This window comes from Haemaphysalis longicornis, unplaced genomic scaffold (genome assembly GCF_048455015.1).
Source record: "Haemaphysalis longicornis isolate Haplotype H1 unplaced genomic scaffold, Haemaphysalis longicornis Haplotype H1 scaffold_12, whole genome shotgun sequence".
In the NCBI taxonomy this organism is placed as follows: domain Eukaryota; kingdom Metazoa; phylum Arthropoda; class Arachnida; order Ixodida; family Ixodidae; genus Haemaphysalis; species Haemaphysalis longicornis.
Window position 1 is genome coordinate 108,623,506 of NW_027526225.1, and position 17,797 is coordinate 108,641,302.

General features: G+C 46.9%; 1 protein-coding gene across 1 annotated transcript in view; it reads left to right on the plus strand.

Moving 5' to 3' along the window:
• The window catches only part of Hil (peptidase hillarin), a 118,621-nt gene that overhangs the window by 93,203 nt on the left and 7,621 nt on the right, over positions 1-17,797 (plus strand). The window contains exons 2-6 of the mRNA XM_077694070.1: positions 2,387-2,503; positions 5,262-5,549; positions 7,099-7,239; positions 9,440-9,522; positions 14,207-14,350. Coding sequence (XP_077550196.1) covers positions 2,387-2,503; positions 5,262-5,549; positions 7,099-7,239; positions 9,440-9,522; positions 14,207-14,350 — 773 coding nt within the window. The remainder of the gene's footprint in view (positions 1-2,386; positions 2,504-5,261; positions 5,550-7,098; positions 7,240-9,439; positions 9,523-14,206; positions 14,351-17,797) is intronic.

The following is a 17,797-nucleotide window of genomic DNA, read 5'->3' on the forward strand; positions in this document are numbered from 1 at the left end:
TGGATTGTAATTGTATATACTGTACACACGTGTTGTCACTCATTTACATGCGCGAGTGGGCAATGCCACGGGTGATTTACGGTAAGAACGATCCCCAGTGCTTCGCCCACTCGTCATGATTCACTTCGTGGAGATGCGTGAATTTTTTTTTTTTTTTTTTTGCCTTGAGCCGGTAGACACCCTGGCTTTCTGCATTGCACTGCATACCTTTCTAGCTACTGCGCGCACCACAAAGGACTGGCGGCAGCGGCGCGGGCAGATCCTTGGCTCAAATTAAAAGAAAAGCGTTCCGGGGGATGTAGAGCGTGGTGCAAAACCACGCAATGCGCAAGACCCGCTTTTTCACGCCCGCGGACCATGCAGAGAAGCGCGGCCGGGTGGCGCCAAACGAACGCGCCGGGCCGAAAACTGTGCGCCTTCGCAGAATTTCACGCCCCGCTGTGTGTTACACGCGCGCACACTCACACGCGCACAATCCCGCAGACGCCCACCGGTAACGCCCTGATTCACCGGAGAAGCCCTCAGCTGCAGCCTGCCGGCATGCGGGCATACACTGTTCTGGCCCTGTCGTTTCAGAAGGCGGCAGAGGTCTCTCCAGAGAGAGAGAGACAGAGACGGAGGCAGAGAGACGGCGACATGGAGAGAGAGAGAGAGAGAGAGAGAGAGAGAGAGAGAGAGAGAGAGAGAGAGAGAGAGAGAGAGAGAGAGAGAGAGAGAGAGAGAGGGACGGACGGACGGACGGACGGACGGACAGGCAGAGAGACAGACAGGCAAACAAAGAGGCAGGCAGAGAGACAGAAAGAGAGAGACCAAGACAGAGGGACACACACACACACACACAGACACAGACACAGACACAGAGAGAGAGAGAGAGAGAGAGAGAGAGAGAGAGAGAGAGAGAGAGAGAGAGAGAGAGAGAGAGAGAGAGAGAGAGAGAGAGACCCCACCCCTCTTCGGCACGAGGTCACGATGGTGGATGTTCTGACCATCCACCCCGGAGACTCCCATAAGCTTACCCAGGGGTGTAAGATGCAAATATGAACGTTGTGCCGCGTTGATTTACGTTATGAGTTCCCAAGAGCCCTGTTTTAGAGCGGCCTCCTGCACTCGCCTCAAACTTACTTCGAACGCATGACCAGTAATTTCCGCGGTGTGGATAAGGAAAAGTAACGTCCACTTGGTTCCAATTTTGAGATGGAAAATACGGCGCGCACGCCAGGTTTGTTACGTGTAGTGTAGGCGCAACTGTGACAGAGCTGCGATGTAGGTAATCGCAGTGCATGTGGGTTGTCATAAGCTAAGAGGGCTGCGAAGGCATACCACGGATTCTCCAGCTTTCAAACACAATGTTTGAGTCTCATTCGCTTTTACGTTCCTCCTAGTTAAACGTACGGCGGTGCCTGTCAAGGGACCTTCGGCGGGCCGAGTATAGGTCGTGCGCATTGTCAACGCCTCGATTGTGCGCATTGTCAACGCCTCGATTTCTGGATCAACGTGGATGCCGAGATTAACCGATGATACGTTGATTGACATTGTCTTGGTCGCCTCGTTATTATTGCGAAAGCACGTAGCCGTGAGAGCCTATCAAACCCTTGAAAGCTAGGTAATGAAACGCTCTCTTTCAACTAAAGGTGCAGAACTCGCAGTATAAGCCTCGTTACAACGAAGTGCACGGGGCGGGAAACTGACCTCGTTATAACCGTTACTTTGTTAAAGGCACGGTTTCATTATTTTCTCTGCATTTCACATGGGCCTTAGAAAACTTCGAATAAGGCGATTTTGTTATATCGAGGGTTTTCGAGTTTGAGAAAATTTCAGTTGTTGACCGTTACGTGGAATTAACGATGGCGCACGTCGCAAAAATGACGGTGGTGTCCGTAGTGTGTTTATTCCGGAGCCAAGGTTGAAAATATGAGCGTATTGTGACTGGTGCGGTGTTGTGCCGTCTTTGGGCACGATTAAAATAGCCCTGCTGACCTGCAAGTGGAAGCAGCACGTCTTGTGCACGTCTTAATAGCCACACACACGGCTGTCCCCGCGAAGGCCTGACGAAATTGCACTAAATTTACGGTCGCTAGTTATCTTTCGAGTTGTAGCTGCTGATGCTCGGCAGTTCAATGACATGCTCGACCGGCGTGCTAGCTAAAGCCCACTCCGGTGCTGCTGTCCGCGAGATTGCGGCTTTAGTTCTGCTCCGGATTTCATTGATTCCAAAATGTTGAAATGACGCCACAAGTGAAATATTTGAGCAGAAAAAAGGTCATGAGGGTCACGACCCCAGCGACAAATACTTCCTTGTACAAAATTGAGCTAAAGATTTGAGTTTCTTCTTTTTTTTTCCCACGTAATTAATTCCTGTCTGCCCTTGTCTTTGTCTTCTTCCCAGGATCCAGAGACACAACGGACGTTGGAGATGCGACATCGGTTAGAAGAGGACGACCTCTACCGGCAGTTTGCCAAAAAGCGCGCCGAGGAAGAGACCCATATCGCGCACCTAATTCAGGTTTGATTGTTTATTTCTGTACTGAGCGAAGAACTTCACCGCAGATATGCTATTTAACACGGCCGGGCAGTATCGAATGTAGAAGAAATACTACCGTCGGATAAGATTTCAGTGTGTTGCATTTGTGTAGAATGACCAGGGAAAGCGGCACCTCAAATATGGTATTTTTGTCCGGTCTTGTATGTTTGGATGCTATATATGTTACCTAAACCTGTCAATGCTGAGATTGCTTATCTTGTTTATATTCGACTTATCACATAATGCCGCATAAACCGACTTTTACCACTTAGGTAATTTGAAAATTTCACTTTTTTCGTTTACTATTGCATGCGAGGACGTAGTTTCCCTTCGTACATGCGAATGGCTACGCATTACCAGGGTTGAAAAATAAATGCTCTTATAGTTGAGCCCGAGCATGGTGAGCACATTGCCACGTGGAAGATTTTACTGCGCTACTGATAGTTAGGCTATGTTTAGACTACCGACGTAACAGCCATATCGGGTGCTATGGACGTAAAAAAACAACAAAAAAAAACGGAGTTTTAGGCAGTTCGGTTGGCTGAGACGTCAAAGGATCCGTCTTCATTTAAAGATATTACGACACTTGTGACAACAGTCTGAACGCGGCTTTAGAATAATTCGTTGTTTTCCGCACACTATATCTTCCTATCGGTTTAACGGCTGCGTGGAACACCTCTAGACTTGGCACATTACCTGTTTATCTCTTCAAAAAGACATCCAGAAAAGCAAGAAAACCGCGTTCAATGCAGATAAAACCTAGTAAGTGCTACAATTCAACTGTAGGTACCGCATTTACCTGTCCTCCTGCATTTTTTTTTTTTTTGCGAAAGTGTGCCGTGCGAACCACGCAGAACTAGGTATAGAAATGCACTCCGGAATCTCGAAGGAATCAAAGCAGGGAATGTCGTGTATCCCGCGTAATTATGCATGATCGATGGTATTCGGGCATTTAAAACTGCTTTTGCCACAGCTTGGTCATTTCAGGAAACGTGTGAGACAAGTGGCCAACCTAACGTAGCTGCCTGGGTGAGCTGGGTGTCGTAAAAAAAAATAAATAAATAAAGGAAATCCAGCATTTATTACCGAGATACAGAAGGCACTAGAAGCCGTACATGCAAAGTCGGCTTATTTGTTATTTTTTTGTTTTGTTTAAGGGGCAAAAAGCGCCACCAGGAAAATGCCTTTACCGGGTTGGTACGTACGCTCGCCCTTGATGTGTAGGCTTGGATGAAGGACCAAGACAAACGCTCGTGTGCAGATCGAGGTCTGGGCGCAGGTGGCGCAAATTGATCCGTAATCCTCCACAACGGCGTGCCTCATAGTCCAAGAGTGGATTCGATTCGGGGCCTAAAAGCCGTAATAAACTTCAAATTTAAAGGCCTAAGACTCTCAAGAAACAACTTCAAGCCAATGATGAAATGTTATTCCCGAAATGGGCGTTCAACATTTATAAAATAACAGGACCCAAGCCATGCTGTAGCTGCGAACTTGTTTGCAGCCAGCGACAAAGAGCATGTAATTTATTTTGTGCGTATGCGCACGCACTAGAGTTTATAAACACGCCTACGAAATTTTTTTTCTGTAATTTTTTTCTGGGAACGCGCACAGAATCCAGGCGTCGTCGACAGGCGGCGACAGTCGGGTACACGCTTACTATTGAATGTCCATCAGGCACATCACTAGCGAAGCCGTGAAGCGAATTTGGCGCTCTGTCGGCATATAGCAAAAAAAGAAGAAAAAGAAAAAAAAAACCCCGTCGAAGCAGTCTTCGACTCGACTCGACTCGACTCGTCTTCGACTCGACTGCTTCTTTCCCCTTGGGATGCTATCCTCTGATCTCGCCTTTGTAATTGGAGACGTCCCAAGAGGTAGCTTTTCTCACGTCGCAGTGAAGCTGTGCGGAGAAGCTATCTTTTCCTACGACAGTTAAATTTCTGTTGTCCATCCGTCCCCAGAGCGATAGAGCAGGCAACAGGGCGCGTAGATGCAGTAGTGCTGACTTCTCTCCGCTTCCGACGTTGCTAGGGAGACGTCAAGTCGAAGCGCGGCTCGTTACCCGCGTATGAGTTCGAGCGGTAAACAAGCTGGTGCACCACGCGAGTCAAACTTCTACTGTCAAATGAAAAGAAAGGAAGCCGTAGGCTGAACAGAATTATGACGTGGCATCTACGGCATGGTACAGATGCGTCTCATCTGGGATATAAGCTGCTGGCTATTGCCGGAAGTGCCTTAGTGCTGCAGGTGGCGCGGAATGAATCGCGCTGTTCTGTTCTGCGCACGAGGTCGCGGGTTCGATTCCCGGCCGCGGCGGCCGCTTTTCTGATGGAGGCGAAAAGCAAAAACGCCCGTGTGTACGAGATTTCGGCGCACGATAAAGATCCCCAGGTGGTCAAAATTAATCCGGAGCCCTCCACTACGGCGCGCCTCATCGCCTGCGTTGCGTCGGCGCGTTAAACCCTACAATCAATCAATCAATCAGCGCTGTTCTGTTGAACGCCTGCAAGGGGAGTGCATCGGCAGCCTTTCCCGCGTGACGGTTGGGCTGTGCGGGGAAGCCAACTAGACAAAGCCTGTCGTTTTCCGTGTTTATTTTTTTGCAGGAGGGCCTCTTCACGGCGGGCAATGCGAAATAAACCAGTTGTTACTTCTTCATAGGCGGCTTTCCCGCATGACGCCCAAGGCTTGCGGTGAAGCCGACTATACAAAGCCCCCTTTGTGTTTATATTCAAATTTGCAGGAGGAGTGGGAGAAGGAGCTGGAGCGGCTGACGTACCGCTACCAGCAGGAGATGCGTCGCAAGAAGCAGCGGCTCATCAGCACCGAGGAGGAGCGGCTGCTGACGGTGCGCCATCAGAAGGAGAAGGAGGACCTGGAGAAGAACATGACCATCAAGCTGGACCGCAAGAAGGAGTCGCTCACGCGCAAGCTGCTCGAGCAGGAGCGCGCCGCCACGGCTGACCTCGTCGAGAAGCACAGCGAGGAGATGCTCAACCTCATCAACGAGAAGCGCGACGAGCTCATACGGGTACAGTACTGCGCAACTGGGCTCTCCGACGACGATGTCGATATCAGAGCAGGCCTGGGGCACTTCTTTCTATAACAGTGGTTCTGAACCATCACCCGTGAAAATGGAAAGAACATTTCTAGCAAGAAATCGTAATTTCCAGCCTCATTTCTGACTATATTTATAGATTCTAGCTTGAATCGACAGCTTCTAACTTAAAAAAAATTCTTGGTTTAAACCAAGAATTTTTTTAGCTAATTTCCAGCTTGCAGGTTTTTTTTTCATCCAGCTGGACTGACAAATTGCCAATGGAAGTAATAGCTTCCAGCCGGAAAAAATCTCAATCCAGCAAGAAATAAGATAGAAACTGAATTTCTAGCTAGAATTTTTTCTAGATAGACGAGGAGTACACCGGGGACCTCTTTCGGGCTGACAAATGTGTTGGGGTAATCCATGGTAGACGATGTTGATTAGTTTTCAAATGCCAAACAAATTGCAGTTAAAGCCTCAAGTGGCCCACATTCTTATTCAAGTCGCGCCTTTGGTGACTGAATTTTATGCTGATGGGTGCGTATTGTCAAACAATAAAAATCACCCAGACAACCTATATATAAGCCCAACCTTGCGTGCCTGGCTTTTTCGCAAAGCTGGAGTGTTGTGCAAAAAGCCAACATTAAAGATTGGGCTACGCGGATAATATTAACAAAAATTAAACGTACAAGTCGTGTAGCGAAGCCACCTTTTTGCAAGGTTTAGCACAAAGCAGAAATGAATGGGGGGAATGGGAGAGTTTTGGGAAAGGCTTTGCGGGCCTCCATTTGAGAATTCCTCTGACCTAAAATATTGAGAAGGCCCTCCGTTGGCTAGCGTTATCAAAGTATAGAATGGATGACTAGTATGCTATTCTGAGGGACTCCCATCAGATCAATGAAGCCCTTTGTTGTGCACTGGAGAAGCAACAGTAATGGCGAAAAAGTTACTGAGGCCACCCTTGGCTATTTGATTGATTGTAGAAACCAAAGAAGAAAGAGCAGTCACCTGTTATTTTGTCTTGACACTGGTGTTGTTTCCCGATTATAACCAGTACTATTGAATATCAAGTGAATCTCAGACACTTTTCTTTTAGCGATTCTCGGTCACTAAATAAAAAAGTGAGCGACTATTTTTTTGCAGTCCTTCACTACTCAGATTTTTTGGTTGATTCTGCCACAGACATATTTTATTCCCCCAGGGCAACTTATCCTAACAGCAGCACCTCAGCAGTGGTGGCTCAGTGGCTAAGGTGTTGTGCTGCTGAGCACGAGGGCGCGGGTTCGATTCCCGGCCGCGGCGGCCGCTTTTTTGGTGGAGGCGAAAAGCAAAAACGCCAGTGTGTACGAGACTTGGGTGCGCGTTAAAGATCCCGAGGTAGTCGAAATTAATCCGGAGCCCTCCACTACGACGCGCCTCAGTGCGTTGCGTCGGCGCGTTAAGCCCTACATTCAATCAATCACCTTGAGAGCAACCCTCTCCCATGTCTGCAGCTTGTATCTCACGGTGGTCTAATTGTTGGTGTTCACATTTATTGCAGCGAGAAGGCGACGAATTCACCAATGATGACATCAACCCGTACCCAAGCCAACCCCCTCCTCCAACACCAGCGACCATTTCGAAAACAGACATCTACACGGACCCGGAAGTGTTCTCAGAACTCGACCAAATTGCGATAAATGTGAGTGCAACCATCCGGGAAAAAATGAGCTGTTCTGTAATTTGGGGGATGCAATTTGCATCTTGTAGTTGCTTTGTCCGAGCATTCCGCGTGCCATGGGAAGTCCAAACACACCAAAATTAGATTCTCGTTGTTTTTGAACATTGCCAGAACTCGCTGGGACTTGCCGCCTTAGGTGGAACCTGCTGCCATAGTTGAGTTGGCATGAGCACGCTTTCACTTAGACCTGTACCGTATTTTCGCGCATATAACTCGCTCCACAAATGCGAAAATGGATAATACGCGAGGTCTTTCCTTTAGTGCAGCTTCACGGCAATGCGCGTTGTCCTGCGAAGCTCCTACGCAGTAACACTAAGTCTTCCATAGCTCTAGCGAGAGCAGTGACACTGAGTGAACTGTGACTTTTGCCTTGCATTCAGTGTATTCTACTTGCTGAATGTATGGTTTTTTTCTGTCTACATAGTATGTGATGTGTTGCTTGAGCAGTAGCTTTGGTGCAGCCATTTCTGTGTCAAATGTGCGGGCAATACGCGAAGGTTTTTTTTTTCTTTTCCGGTGGGCTCAAAGTGGGTATGTGGATTATATGCAAGGGTGGGTTATATGCGCAAAAATACGGTATTCATCTGTGTCTTTCTTTTATCATTTACCAGGCTTGATAAATGACTTGCAGGTATATTGGAGATCACCATCGCTAACCCAGCTCATGCTGCTTATGCAGATGTAGCTAAACAGCAAACATCTTGTTAGATTACACATGTACTGTGCTGGCTTAGGGACAGTTGGAGTCATAAGGTTCGTCTTCAGCATCATAATATCAGGCAAATCACAGTGAAACGTTTCACATGGCTTCATAATGTGAACTCAGTGACGTGCTGTGTTACGCTGTTTGAACAGGTGTGACAAAAACCAACCGAGAGGCACAAGTCTTGCTTATGGCACACGTTTTTATGTTAAACTGATAGCGCCTCCTGTAGGGAATTAGGTGGCGCTTTTCAGTGACTGAAAAGTACCTTTACAGTCAGTGACCAACTACATTCTGTGGGCGTATCGGGTCCTATTTCCTTCAAACCTTGAATCAGGTGAACTAAACCATTGAATATTTCATTTCACAGCATTGCTGGATTCGAACCACAAAGCTCTGCACGTATACAAGAGATATGGTCTGGTTAAATGATTGCGTGCACCTTAAACCATTCAGAAGTCAAACTGTGTGATGCATTTCATAGCTAATAATGCGTAGAACTGCTACTTTAAATCTCCTAATTTAAATAATGGCATTTTAAAACTCGCGTAAGCATTCTGGCTTTTCTTCTACTTGCTCGGGGAAAAATAGTAACCAACACTCTAGATTTCAAGTTTTGAATTTTGCCGCAGTGGTATCATTGGTCAGCAGGGTGAGTAATTCATTCGTGATGGTATCACATTGCACCCAAGCCAACCTCATATACCGACATGAGAGAAAAAAAATTGTTTGGCAGCAATTCTTGGCTCGAATAGGTGCTCAAAATTGGGGACCTAAGAATGCTTTGCCAACCTTACAATTAAATGTGCAGGCATGGTGGGCAAACTTATGAGGCGGACGGCCAAGTTGCATGAAGCTGACACGACAGGGGCCAGACGGCAAATCAGGGGGGGGGGGGGGGGGGTGCTTTGCATGCAAAGAGGAAAAATTTGCCGAATTGACAATAATGTACAATACTTGAATAAAATAGTTTGAAGTTTGATCCCCCTTTTTAGACATGTGTAACAAAAGCAAATGATGATGTTATGTGGCTAAGTGTGAAGATGGGGGACAATGTGGCCAACTGGAAGCGATCTTTCATTGTTCCTGTTTAACGCCATCTAAGGTTGAAACTGGCATGTCAGGGTTCAGGTAGAAAATGACTAGTGGATGAGGGAGTTCTGACGTCATGCTGTAGGCTGCATAATACTGTCCCGCGGGTGGCAGGTTGCCGACCCCTTAACTAAAGCGTTAACTGGATGCCTTAATTTTCTCCCATTTGGGGTGATGTTGCCCTTGATTTTGTCTGATCAAATCTTGTCGGCAAGTCTATAAAGTAGAGCTGTCTGCACTAAAAACTTATTCCCATCAATTGGGCGTAGTTGTTTCTAACCTTGTGGGGCCACCAAGGAGCATTTAATGCTGTTTCCCGATTTTTGCTTTGCATGCCAAGCATTCTTTCTGTTTCCCTGCTTGCAGGTGGCGCAAGCGGACCAGCAGACATTCACAGACCTGGTGCGACAGTTGATATGCAGCTGCGTATCAGATGTCGAGAAGGCAAGGTGAGAAAAGGCCCAAAGGAATGCGCTCTGGATGATACTGTTTGTCTCTGAAAGAGAAAGGTGCTAAAAATAACAAAAGCTTGCCTGTATGTGGCAGTTTAGTGGCTTAGGGAAACTTTTAGAGTTGCAGTTATGGTCTATTAGTGTGTGTGGATGTTTCCGTATGCATCTTTCCAAGTATCTTTTACTGCGAAGCACTATATGTCGAACCTCCCCAGTTTTTGTTCCGGCAAAGCCGCTTTACTCGGTGCCACTCCGGAAATCCTCCTCACCACCGCCGACCCTTTTTAACAACTTTTACTGCCCTTTTCACCACTGACGCCTCTTTCACAAGTTGGGCAATCGGCCGACAACGGCGGTAGCGCCGTTATCAGATTATTCCAGAGAATCAACAGAAGCGCGAATGGGAATACAAACGATCGAAAGCCGCCGGCAGCGAATGAATCCCTCCTCGTTGAAGAGCAACTTGTCCAGTTTGACCGGCGACGTGAGCCCATAATTCTTCTTCGGCTTGAAAGGCTTTCCAAGCAACATTTTCGCTGGTGTGTTTCATGCCTAAGAATGCGCAAATCATCGGTCGCCGGTTTATGCAGGCACGGCTTGGGGGTGGAAGGAAGGGGTGTGCACAAACAGCTGGGCTTCATGCCGTTACCGATTACATGCCCGTTGGGAGATTTTAACATGGAAGTCTCATAACTCAATACGACCTGCCGCCTGTACTAGTAAATTCAGCAGTTTGGGTCTGGGTTGGTGTGTTACTGACAATAAGATACTTACGATGGGGGAGGGAAATTAAGGGATAGCCACATGTTTGTCTGCTAGAATAAAGTTCGAGGCCTTCCATGTTTTGACTCGCTATGGGACAGATGCACGTGGTTCGCGTGGAGGAAGAACAGCGGGAATTGAAGAAGCGTTGGCATGAATAGAAGATGGGCGCAAAAACGGAAAGCTGCTGCCGCCGTCACCTCAAGTTCCAGCTCGTTGAGTAGCTGCGAATCCCTCCCAGAGGGATTTGCAGTTTTGCAACTTGTCCACTTCGAATGTCGATGCGAGCCAAAAGTAATTGTTCGCATAAAGGGCTTCATAAGCGACATTTTCGACAGTGTCTTTCAATTTTAAGTATGCGCACGTAACAGGTGCCGGTTTATGCGTGCACGGGTTGGGAATGGAGGGAGGGGGGAGCACTTGCAGTTATAAGTTGCATGCCCTTACTGATGATATCTTTGTCGTACTGGCTCGAGGTTTAAACGTCGGCATCAAACAGCTCAGTGAGGCCTGTCCGGTGCCCTCAGTGGTCGAGCAGATTGGTTTGGTGCATTACACAAATTAGTAAGATGCCTACGAAGCGGCAGGTAGACAGCTCTATGTTGGTCCGCTAGAATGAAGCTCGGGTCCTCACAAGTTTCATTTCGCTATTTTATTAGGAAGGATGCTCAATCGCAAGTTTTAAACAAATGTGTTTTGTTTCCGGCACTTCGTGGGCTGCATCTAACTTCGCAGGTCATCCTTCTTCACAGAGTCGAAGGGCACTAATTTTTTTCCACTGTATTGACCTTGTGCATATGTTTTGGATGATGGGGCTCAGTTTTAATGGCTATACTGTTGCAGATAAATAAAGCTTTTCTGTGCATTTATTCCTTCCAAAATCAGTGTTAAGTTCCCGTACTTCACCAGGAGGTCCATGTAGAGAGGTGTGCCTGCAGCCATCAAAAGTATGATTGTGCTTTGTGTTGAAAGGATCAGCGTGACAACCTTCATGCTGGGTGGAATTTGAGGGAGGGGTGTTTGGAAGGTAGCAGTTGTTTATTACAAGGAAATGACATAATGGCATGATGGCATTTGTTACAAAATGTTTTGGCTGCCTTTTTCTGATCGGGAACAGGGGTTGCATTCATTGGCCAAGGGTAACAAAAAATCTACAGCTAATGCAAACGGGGTGGGCTTATTATGCCCACCCCGTGCTTCATGACTATAAGTAAGCTGTTCGTTAGATCTTCAGCCTCCTATTCAATTGTTTCCGAGGGAGTAGGAGTTTAGGGAAAGAGTTTCAAATGGCATTGAAGATAAATCATGTTGAATTTGAAAGAACTAGTTTTTCGTAACTCACTCAGCTTCACTTCAACCACAAGAGCTGCTTTTTAACTGAAAAAAAAAAAGCAGGAAATACCCAAGGTCTTCAAAATTTCGCGCTACTGTGACTTAAAGGAGTACTGACACGAAATTTCTCGCTTTCAGTTTTTATGCTGTAAAGAATACCTGTTGGCCCAGTAATTACGAAAATCGAACCGAAAGCCGCCAGCCGCCAACACAGAATTAATTATAGCACGTTTATTGCAACCAATTTCAAATTTGGTCGCCGCGCGGGAAAATGGCCGTTCGAAGGCCAGCCTTCAAGCGGGCAGCCTTACGTCACGGTCTCACCCGTGACGTCAGGGACGTTTTTCTTTCCTCCATGCGTTCGCCGCATCGTCTGCTACGATTACACATGGTCCGCGACTCGCCCACGCAGTCGACATGTCGTCTGAATCTTCAGACTCGGATGAGTCACTGCCACCCGACAGACAGAACAACTTTATTTAGCCAGGCGATTAGGCCGGCGATGTCTTTGCCGTCGTCCGTTTTTTAATATCACTGCGGCTCGAACCGGCGCAGACCGTGATAGCAACAGCTTGTCGCCACTCTTCTAATCAATCTTATCACAAAAAAGAAGCTCTACATGCGAGAAACTAGATGTTAGTGTGTTGAAAATTGTGCTAGGAGTTGTTATCAGCGCTGAATTTAAAAGTGGCGTTCAGATATTTGCCTACTCTGACCGGCAGCGGAGGTTCGGCGCTCCGACCCAGTACTGTCGGCACCACGGTGCGGCGAGCGGCCGAAAGATGGCGCCACCTGCGCGCTAGAATCAAAACAGGCCGCGGCAGATGTTTTGGTCACCGATCGCAGAAACGGAAATTATTGCCAAAATAAAGCTTCATATGCGAAAAAGGGGATGATAGTGTGGTGAAAAGTTGTGTAAGGGATGGTCATTCGCAGTTGTACAGATACCAGCGATCAAATAGTCGCCACGATACTAAATTCCCAACACCCAAGGTGACCTGTGCAACCCCAAGCCCGCTGGCTTGGGCGACAGTTCTTGCGGCCGCCGGCGTGCACGAACTCCACGAAGTCCACGTTTAGCGCTGCATGTCGTCGCGTGGAAAATAAAGCATCTTGGCGTCGTCGTCGATTTGCTTGGGCAGGCTTCCACGAGCAGTACTTCGCATACCGCGAGCTTGCCATAGCACAACTTGGGCGAGCTCGGCGACGCGCGGCCGCCGCGTCACCGCGGTGCCCGTCGACATCGCGCACCACGCTGTTTTCGGCACCAGTGCCGAACACCATGCGCCGGCAACGAACTGAAGAGCAAAGACGTCGAACACGCAACGTTTACAAGCATTGCTCACACAGCTAGGCCCACGTCTCCTGCCCAAACGAATACCACCGACAACAGCAGCGCAGGACATCGTTTCCGTTTCTGAAAACGACTATATGACGTCACCCTGAACCGGCCAGACACGTAGGCCAATGTTTCGTCACGCCGAAAGCGATTGCGCTAGTGCTGCCGATTTGTGGAAGCTCGCGGCCTGGACAATCAAAATCGATTTTAGATGTGATTCCGGCCTCGGATCGCTGCAAAAATTTCTGTGAGGCATCTGTACAAACTACTGAAGCCAATTATATCATTTGTTAGGTATCAAAATTTGGTGTCAGTACTCCTTTAACATGTGCAGGGGTAAGCTAATATGGTCCAGCACTAAAAACATAGTTGTATCAGTGTGTGAACTTCCTGCTAGCATTCAAGTGATATGAGCGAATAGAACTAAAGACCCCACTACAATCACCAAGTCAAGTATCATGGTGGTGGCTTGGATCTTAGGTTGGCAGCTGTCAATCGCACAAACAGGATTCTTTGACATCACGCAGATATCACTGAAAAGTGGCGGGGGAATCGCCATTGCCTAATCTGTTTTTAAGTGCAGAGCACTTTAGGGGCTCGCCTTGTTGTCGTGGCTCACTCGCTGGACCCAAGTAGAGCAACAGGGCGTTCCGTCGTAGCGGCGTAACCCAGAGGCTTCGAAAGCCATGCAGTTTATATAGTCATAAGCATTCTAAACTCGCAAACCGCTGGTGCTTGTCGTACATCTCCCCATTGTTTAGTTCAAAGAAAACTGCAGGTACATTTGAAGCAAAATATACGCAATTAACTGGCAGTGCCCATGTTCATTTAGTTAGGAATGCTCGTTTGGTTGGTTTTTACGATAGCTAGCGAGAAAAAGTGGCAGTGCAACGCCGGCATGTACGGGAGCAAAAGCAAGCACAAAAACAACAGAACTCCCGCTGGCGCAGTTTCAGGCAGGGGGCGTGCGAGCACAGCGAAGGCGGGAAATTTGAATTGCATTTGGTGGTAGCAGGGAGCGGATAACGGCGCTACAGCCCATTATGGCGAATCACTGCTCTGCACTTCCGACATCTTTCACATTGAGTGGAACGGCTTTAATCTTTTTTCATTAATATCATGATTATTCTTTTGAAGTTCACAATAATATTGGCAGTTGTTATCGAGGCCAAGCATTCTTGTTAATAAACCAAACTTGTATTTTGTCTTCATGGCCCGTTTAACGTCTTCATTATTTTTCTCTTTCAGGACCATATTCCGGTGGATCACTGTGAAGAACCTCAACACGATGCACTTTGACGAGAATGTCATCGCGGACACACCCATGGGCATTCTCAGAGGAATCAAACATGGCACCGAGAGTTACCACGTGCTCTTCAAGCGGCTTTGCAGGTGAGAAGCGAGGAAAAAAGAAATGTGTAAACATGCTGAAGCACTGTCAGGTTTACCAAAAAACAAAGGGCCTCATAGGCTGTTCAGCTGGTAAAGCTTTGCAGAGGGCAACTTTGCATGAAACAGCTTGTCTGCCTACCATGAAAACTGGGAATTTTGGGGGGTTCTCAGTAGTCTGGAAAAAAATGTGGTTGATGCCTCTTTCATAGATATCGGTAAAACACGAAAGTGAAATGTGCCTTCACAGGAGCAGCGTCGGTATGGCAGCGTCAGACGCATCAACGTTAGACACTGGATTGCACGTGCCAGACATGGCTTAAATCCAACTGAAACCACAGCCCCTTGAAAATCGTGCGAACGAAACGGAACCGAAATCGAAAGCAGTAGGTGGCAGAGGATGCCTCAATTAACCCGCGTCCCACATACGCGAAGACACTGGCTTCGAGGCGCCAACTGTCGGCGCTCATTAGTGTCATGATGAACTACTTCGCTTCACTTCTCCTAGACGGCAGTATCTCATAGACGGCATCTGAATGAAGAAAGTAGTGGAAAAGATATAAGGCATGTTCATAGACCTACTTGCGCTTGAATTCGTAGCACAGTGGGCAGAGCGCTGTGTACCTCCCGTTGCGACAAGAGAGTTTGTGGCTCGAATCTTGGCACAGCCGTATCAATAGAACTCTTTCTGGTGATGTCATTTCCGTGACGGGTATGACGCCGGTCAAGTCTTGGTGTACCCGGCCATAAAACACTTTCGTGTTGAAAAGTCAGTTAAAACTCGAGGAATTTTTGCTTTTATCAGGAAAAATGAGCTAAAGTTTATTGACCGAAGGAAAGAGCTAATACTGGTTCCAGAAACAGAGAAGATGTGCTTCATACCAGGCATAGGAAGCACGTTTGCATCACAGCCACCACTGGTCTCTTGCATTGTGGCACAACAGCAAAGCAGAAAAAAGCGTTGCGATGCTTTGAATTTCAAAGTGAGTCTTAAGCGGACACTTCCTCAGTGCCCTCACCCATGATGCCATGCAAAGCACGAAAGTTGGCCTCGTGTTTAATTCAGCCTGTAATCCTTAAAACTATTTTGTGGTGCCGGAATGGGCTACTGTACAAGCTCCAGAAGAGGCTTACACATATTACGGAGCATGTAGCAGTTAGAATAAAATAGGTTTGATGCAGAGAACACCCTTCGTATGGCTCACACGGGAGCTCTTTGATGGCCACTGCTGCACCTCGCCCGTCCACCCTCCTCTTGTGTTCTAGTGCTTCCCAGACTTAGCTTCAGAGAGGCAATGGAAAATGTTGCGGGCAAGACTATACTCTGTGGCAGCTTTTTGCGGTGGTGTAAGGTGCGAACACACTAGTTGGCACCATGCTGTGCACCATTTGCAGACATCGGCATACATTGGTGAAACCTGTTTTCACCTAGAACAGTTCATTTTGCTCATGACAGACCAAGGGGATCCAAACCTTACTTTTGCCGTGCCTTAGAGTTCAAAGGCCAGTGAGCAATGGTGAATGTTATGACGGGCTGGTGACGTCACACCAACCTGTCCCCACTTCATTATCGCCGCTTCCACGATCACGCCCTGAATCGGAGAGAAGGCCCTCAGTTTGGGCCCCAAACCAATAAGGTAATTGATAGCAATACGCAGGAGTATCTCACATTCAAAAATATTTCCTTCATTAAGCACCTTTTATTTATTATCCATATTTTCAAAAAAGTCTCACTCGATTTAAAGTTGGTTTTACCATTTTTTTGAAGGGATTTGATTTGCTGTGCATTTTACTAACTTGTACCTTCTGCTTTGTTTTTGAATGAGCATCACTTCTACCACTCAAACTGGATGATGTTGTTGTTCTTCAAAATTTTCAACAGGCTTATTATGAGAGTGACAGGTTGGAATATTTGCAGTGTGCTGCACACTTATTGTGTTAGCAATAGGACATCATGTCAGCGTAATGTGTCTGGTGTCAGCATGTAAACACAAAAGGAAAAGGGTGTGAAAAGCAGGAGGAGGAGGAGGAATAAACGTTTATTGCTCCCATAGAATGGGACGAAAGGAACAGGACGTGGTTGTCGACCATCCATGGTGGGTGGCATCTCTAGACCGGGATGCCATGGCCAGCTTAAGAGCAGAAGAAAAAAGGACACAGAGCATGAGTGATGTACAGTAGAACCTCGTCACAAGAGACACTGTTACAAGAGACACCTGGTTATAAGAAACATTGGAAAATGGTTTGGTTAATTTTCCTATGTCATGTTAGCAACATTACATACAAGAGACATGGTTACAAGAGTGACTCTGTTACTAAGGGCAACTTTTTGGGGTCCCTGGAGTGAATTCTTCACTATTTAGAAGAGACTTGACGAAAGAGGGACCTTATACAAAGGACCTAGTGGAAAACTGCCTTGATGAGGAAGCTTGGGCCTCCATCCAAGAGACCGCAGAGGTTCCAGAAATTTTTGAGGAGTTTGTGTCTGCAGATGTGGACCTTGTGTGTTCGAAGAGCCTACAGATCATGTATCGTCGCGCAAGTAAATGGTGCCCTAGAGGATGAACCAGAGGAGTAGGAAGACGAGGGTATCTAGGAAGAGTAGGAAGGGGAAGAGGAGGCAAGATGAGGACAGATGGTGTCGGCAGTTAAGGCTGACGATTTTCTAAGAGCACTTTAACGGTAATGAGAGAACAGGAATGCTTGCAAAGTGAAGTGCTTTACCTACAAAAGTTGGGGAAGAGGCTAATACAATCTGCAGTCTTTAAAACTAATATGAATGACTTTGTTAAAGGAGCCATGAAGACAAAATGCAAGTTGGGTTTATTAGAAAGAGTGCTTAGTCCCGATAACAATGATACCAATATCATCACAATCTTCGAACAAATAACGGAGATATTAAAGAAAACGTGTGAAGCAGTCGCGACCCCCTAGCCAATTTCCCGCAACTTTTCTATGACGTCACGGAACCTTGTTTGTGCGATTGACGGCCGCCTAACTGACCTATCGCGACCACACATGACTGGACGTCTGTAATGGGGCTTCTAGTTCCACTTGACCGCATCACTTGAATGCGAACGTGCAGTTAACGCACTGAAAATTATGTTTTATTGTTGGCCCGTATGACGTCATCCTTGCTCATAACACGTCACTGTGGCGCAAAATTTGAAAGTTTTTAAATATTTCTTCGTTTTTTTCGTTAAAAAAACAACTTTTGTGGCTGTAATGGAGCTGAGTGAGATACTGAATCCTCGTTCTTTCAAACTAAACGAAGTTGTATTTTCTCTTCATGGCTCCTTTAAAGCCATAGTGAGACTTTTCTTGTTGACCTGTTTGAATACGCTTTGATGCTGATTTATAACAAAGTGGCTATGTTCGACTCCGCACAGTTTTTAGAATTTTCTGTTACAAGAGATCTTGGTTACAAGATACATGTCTCCCAAGTCCCTT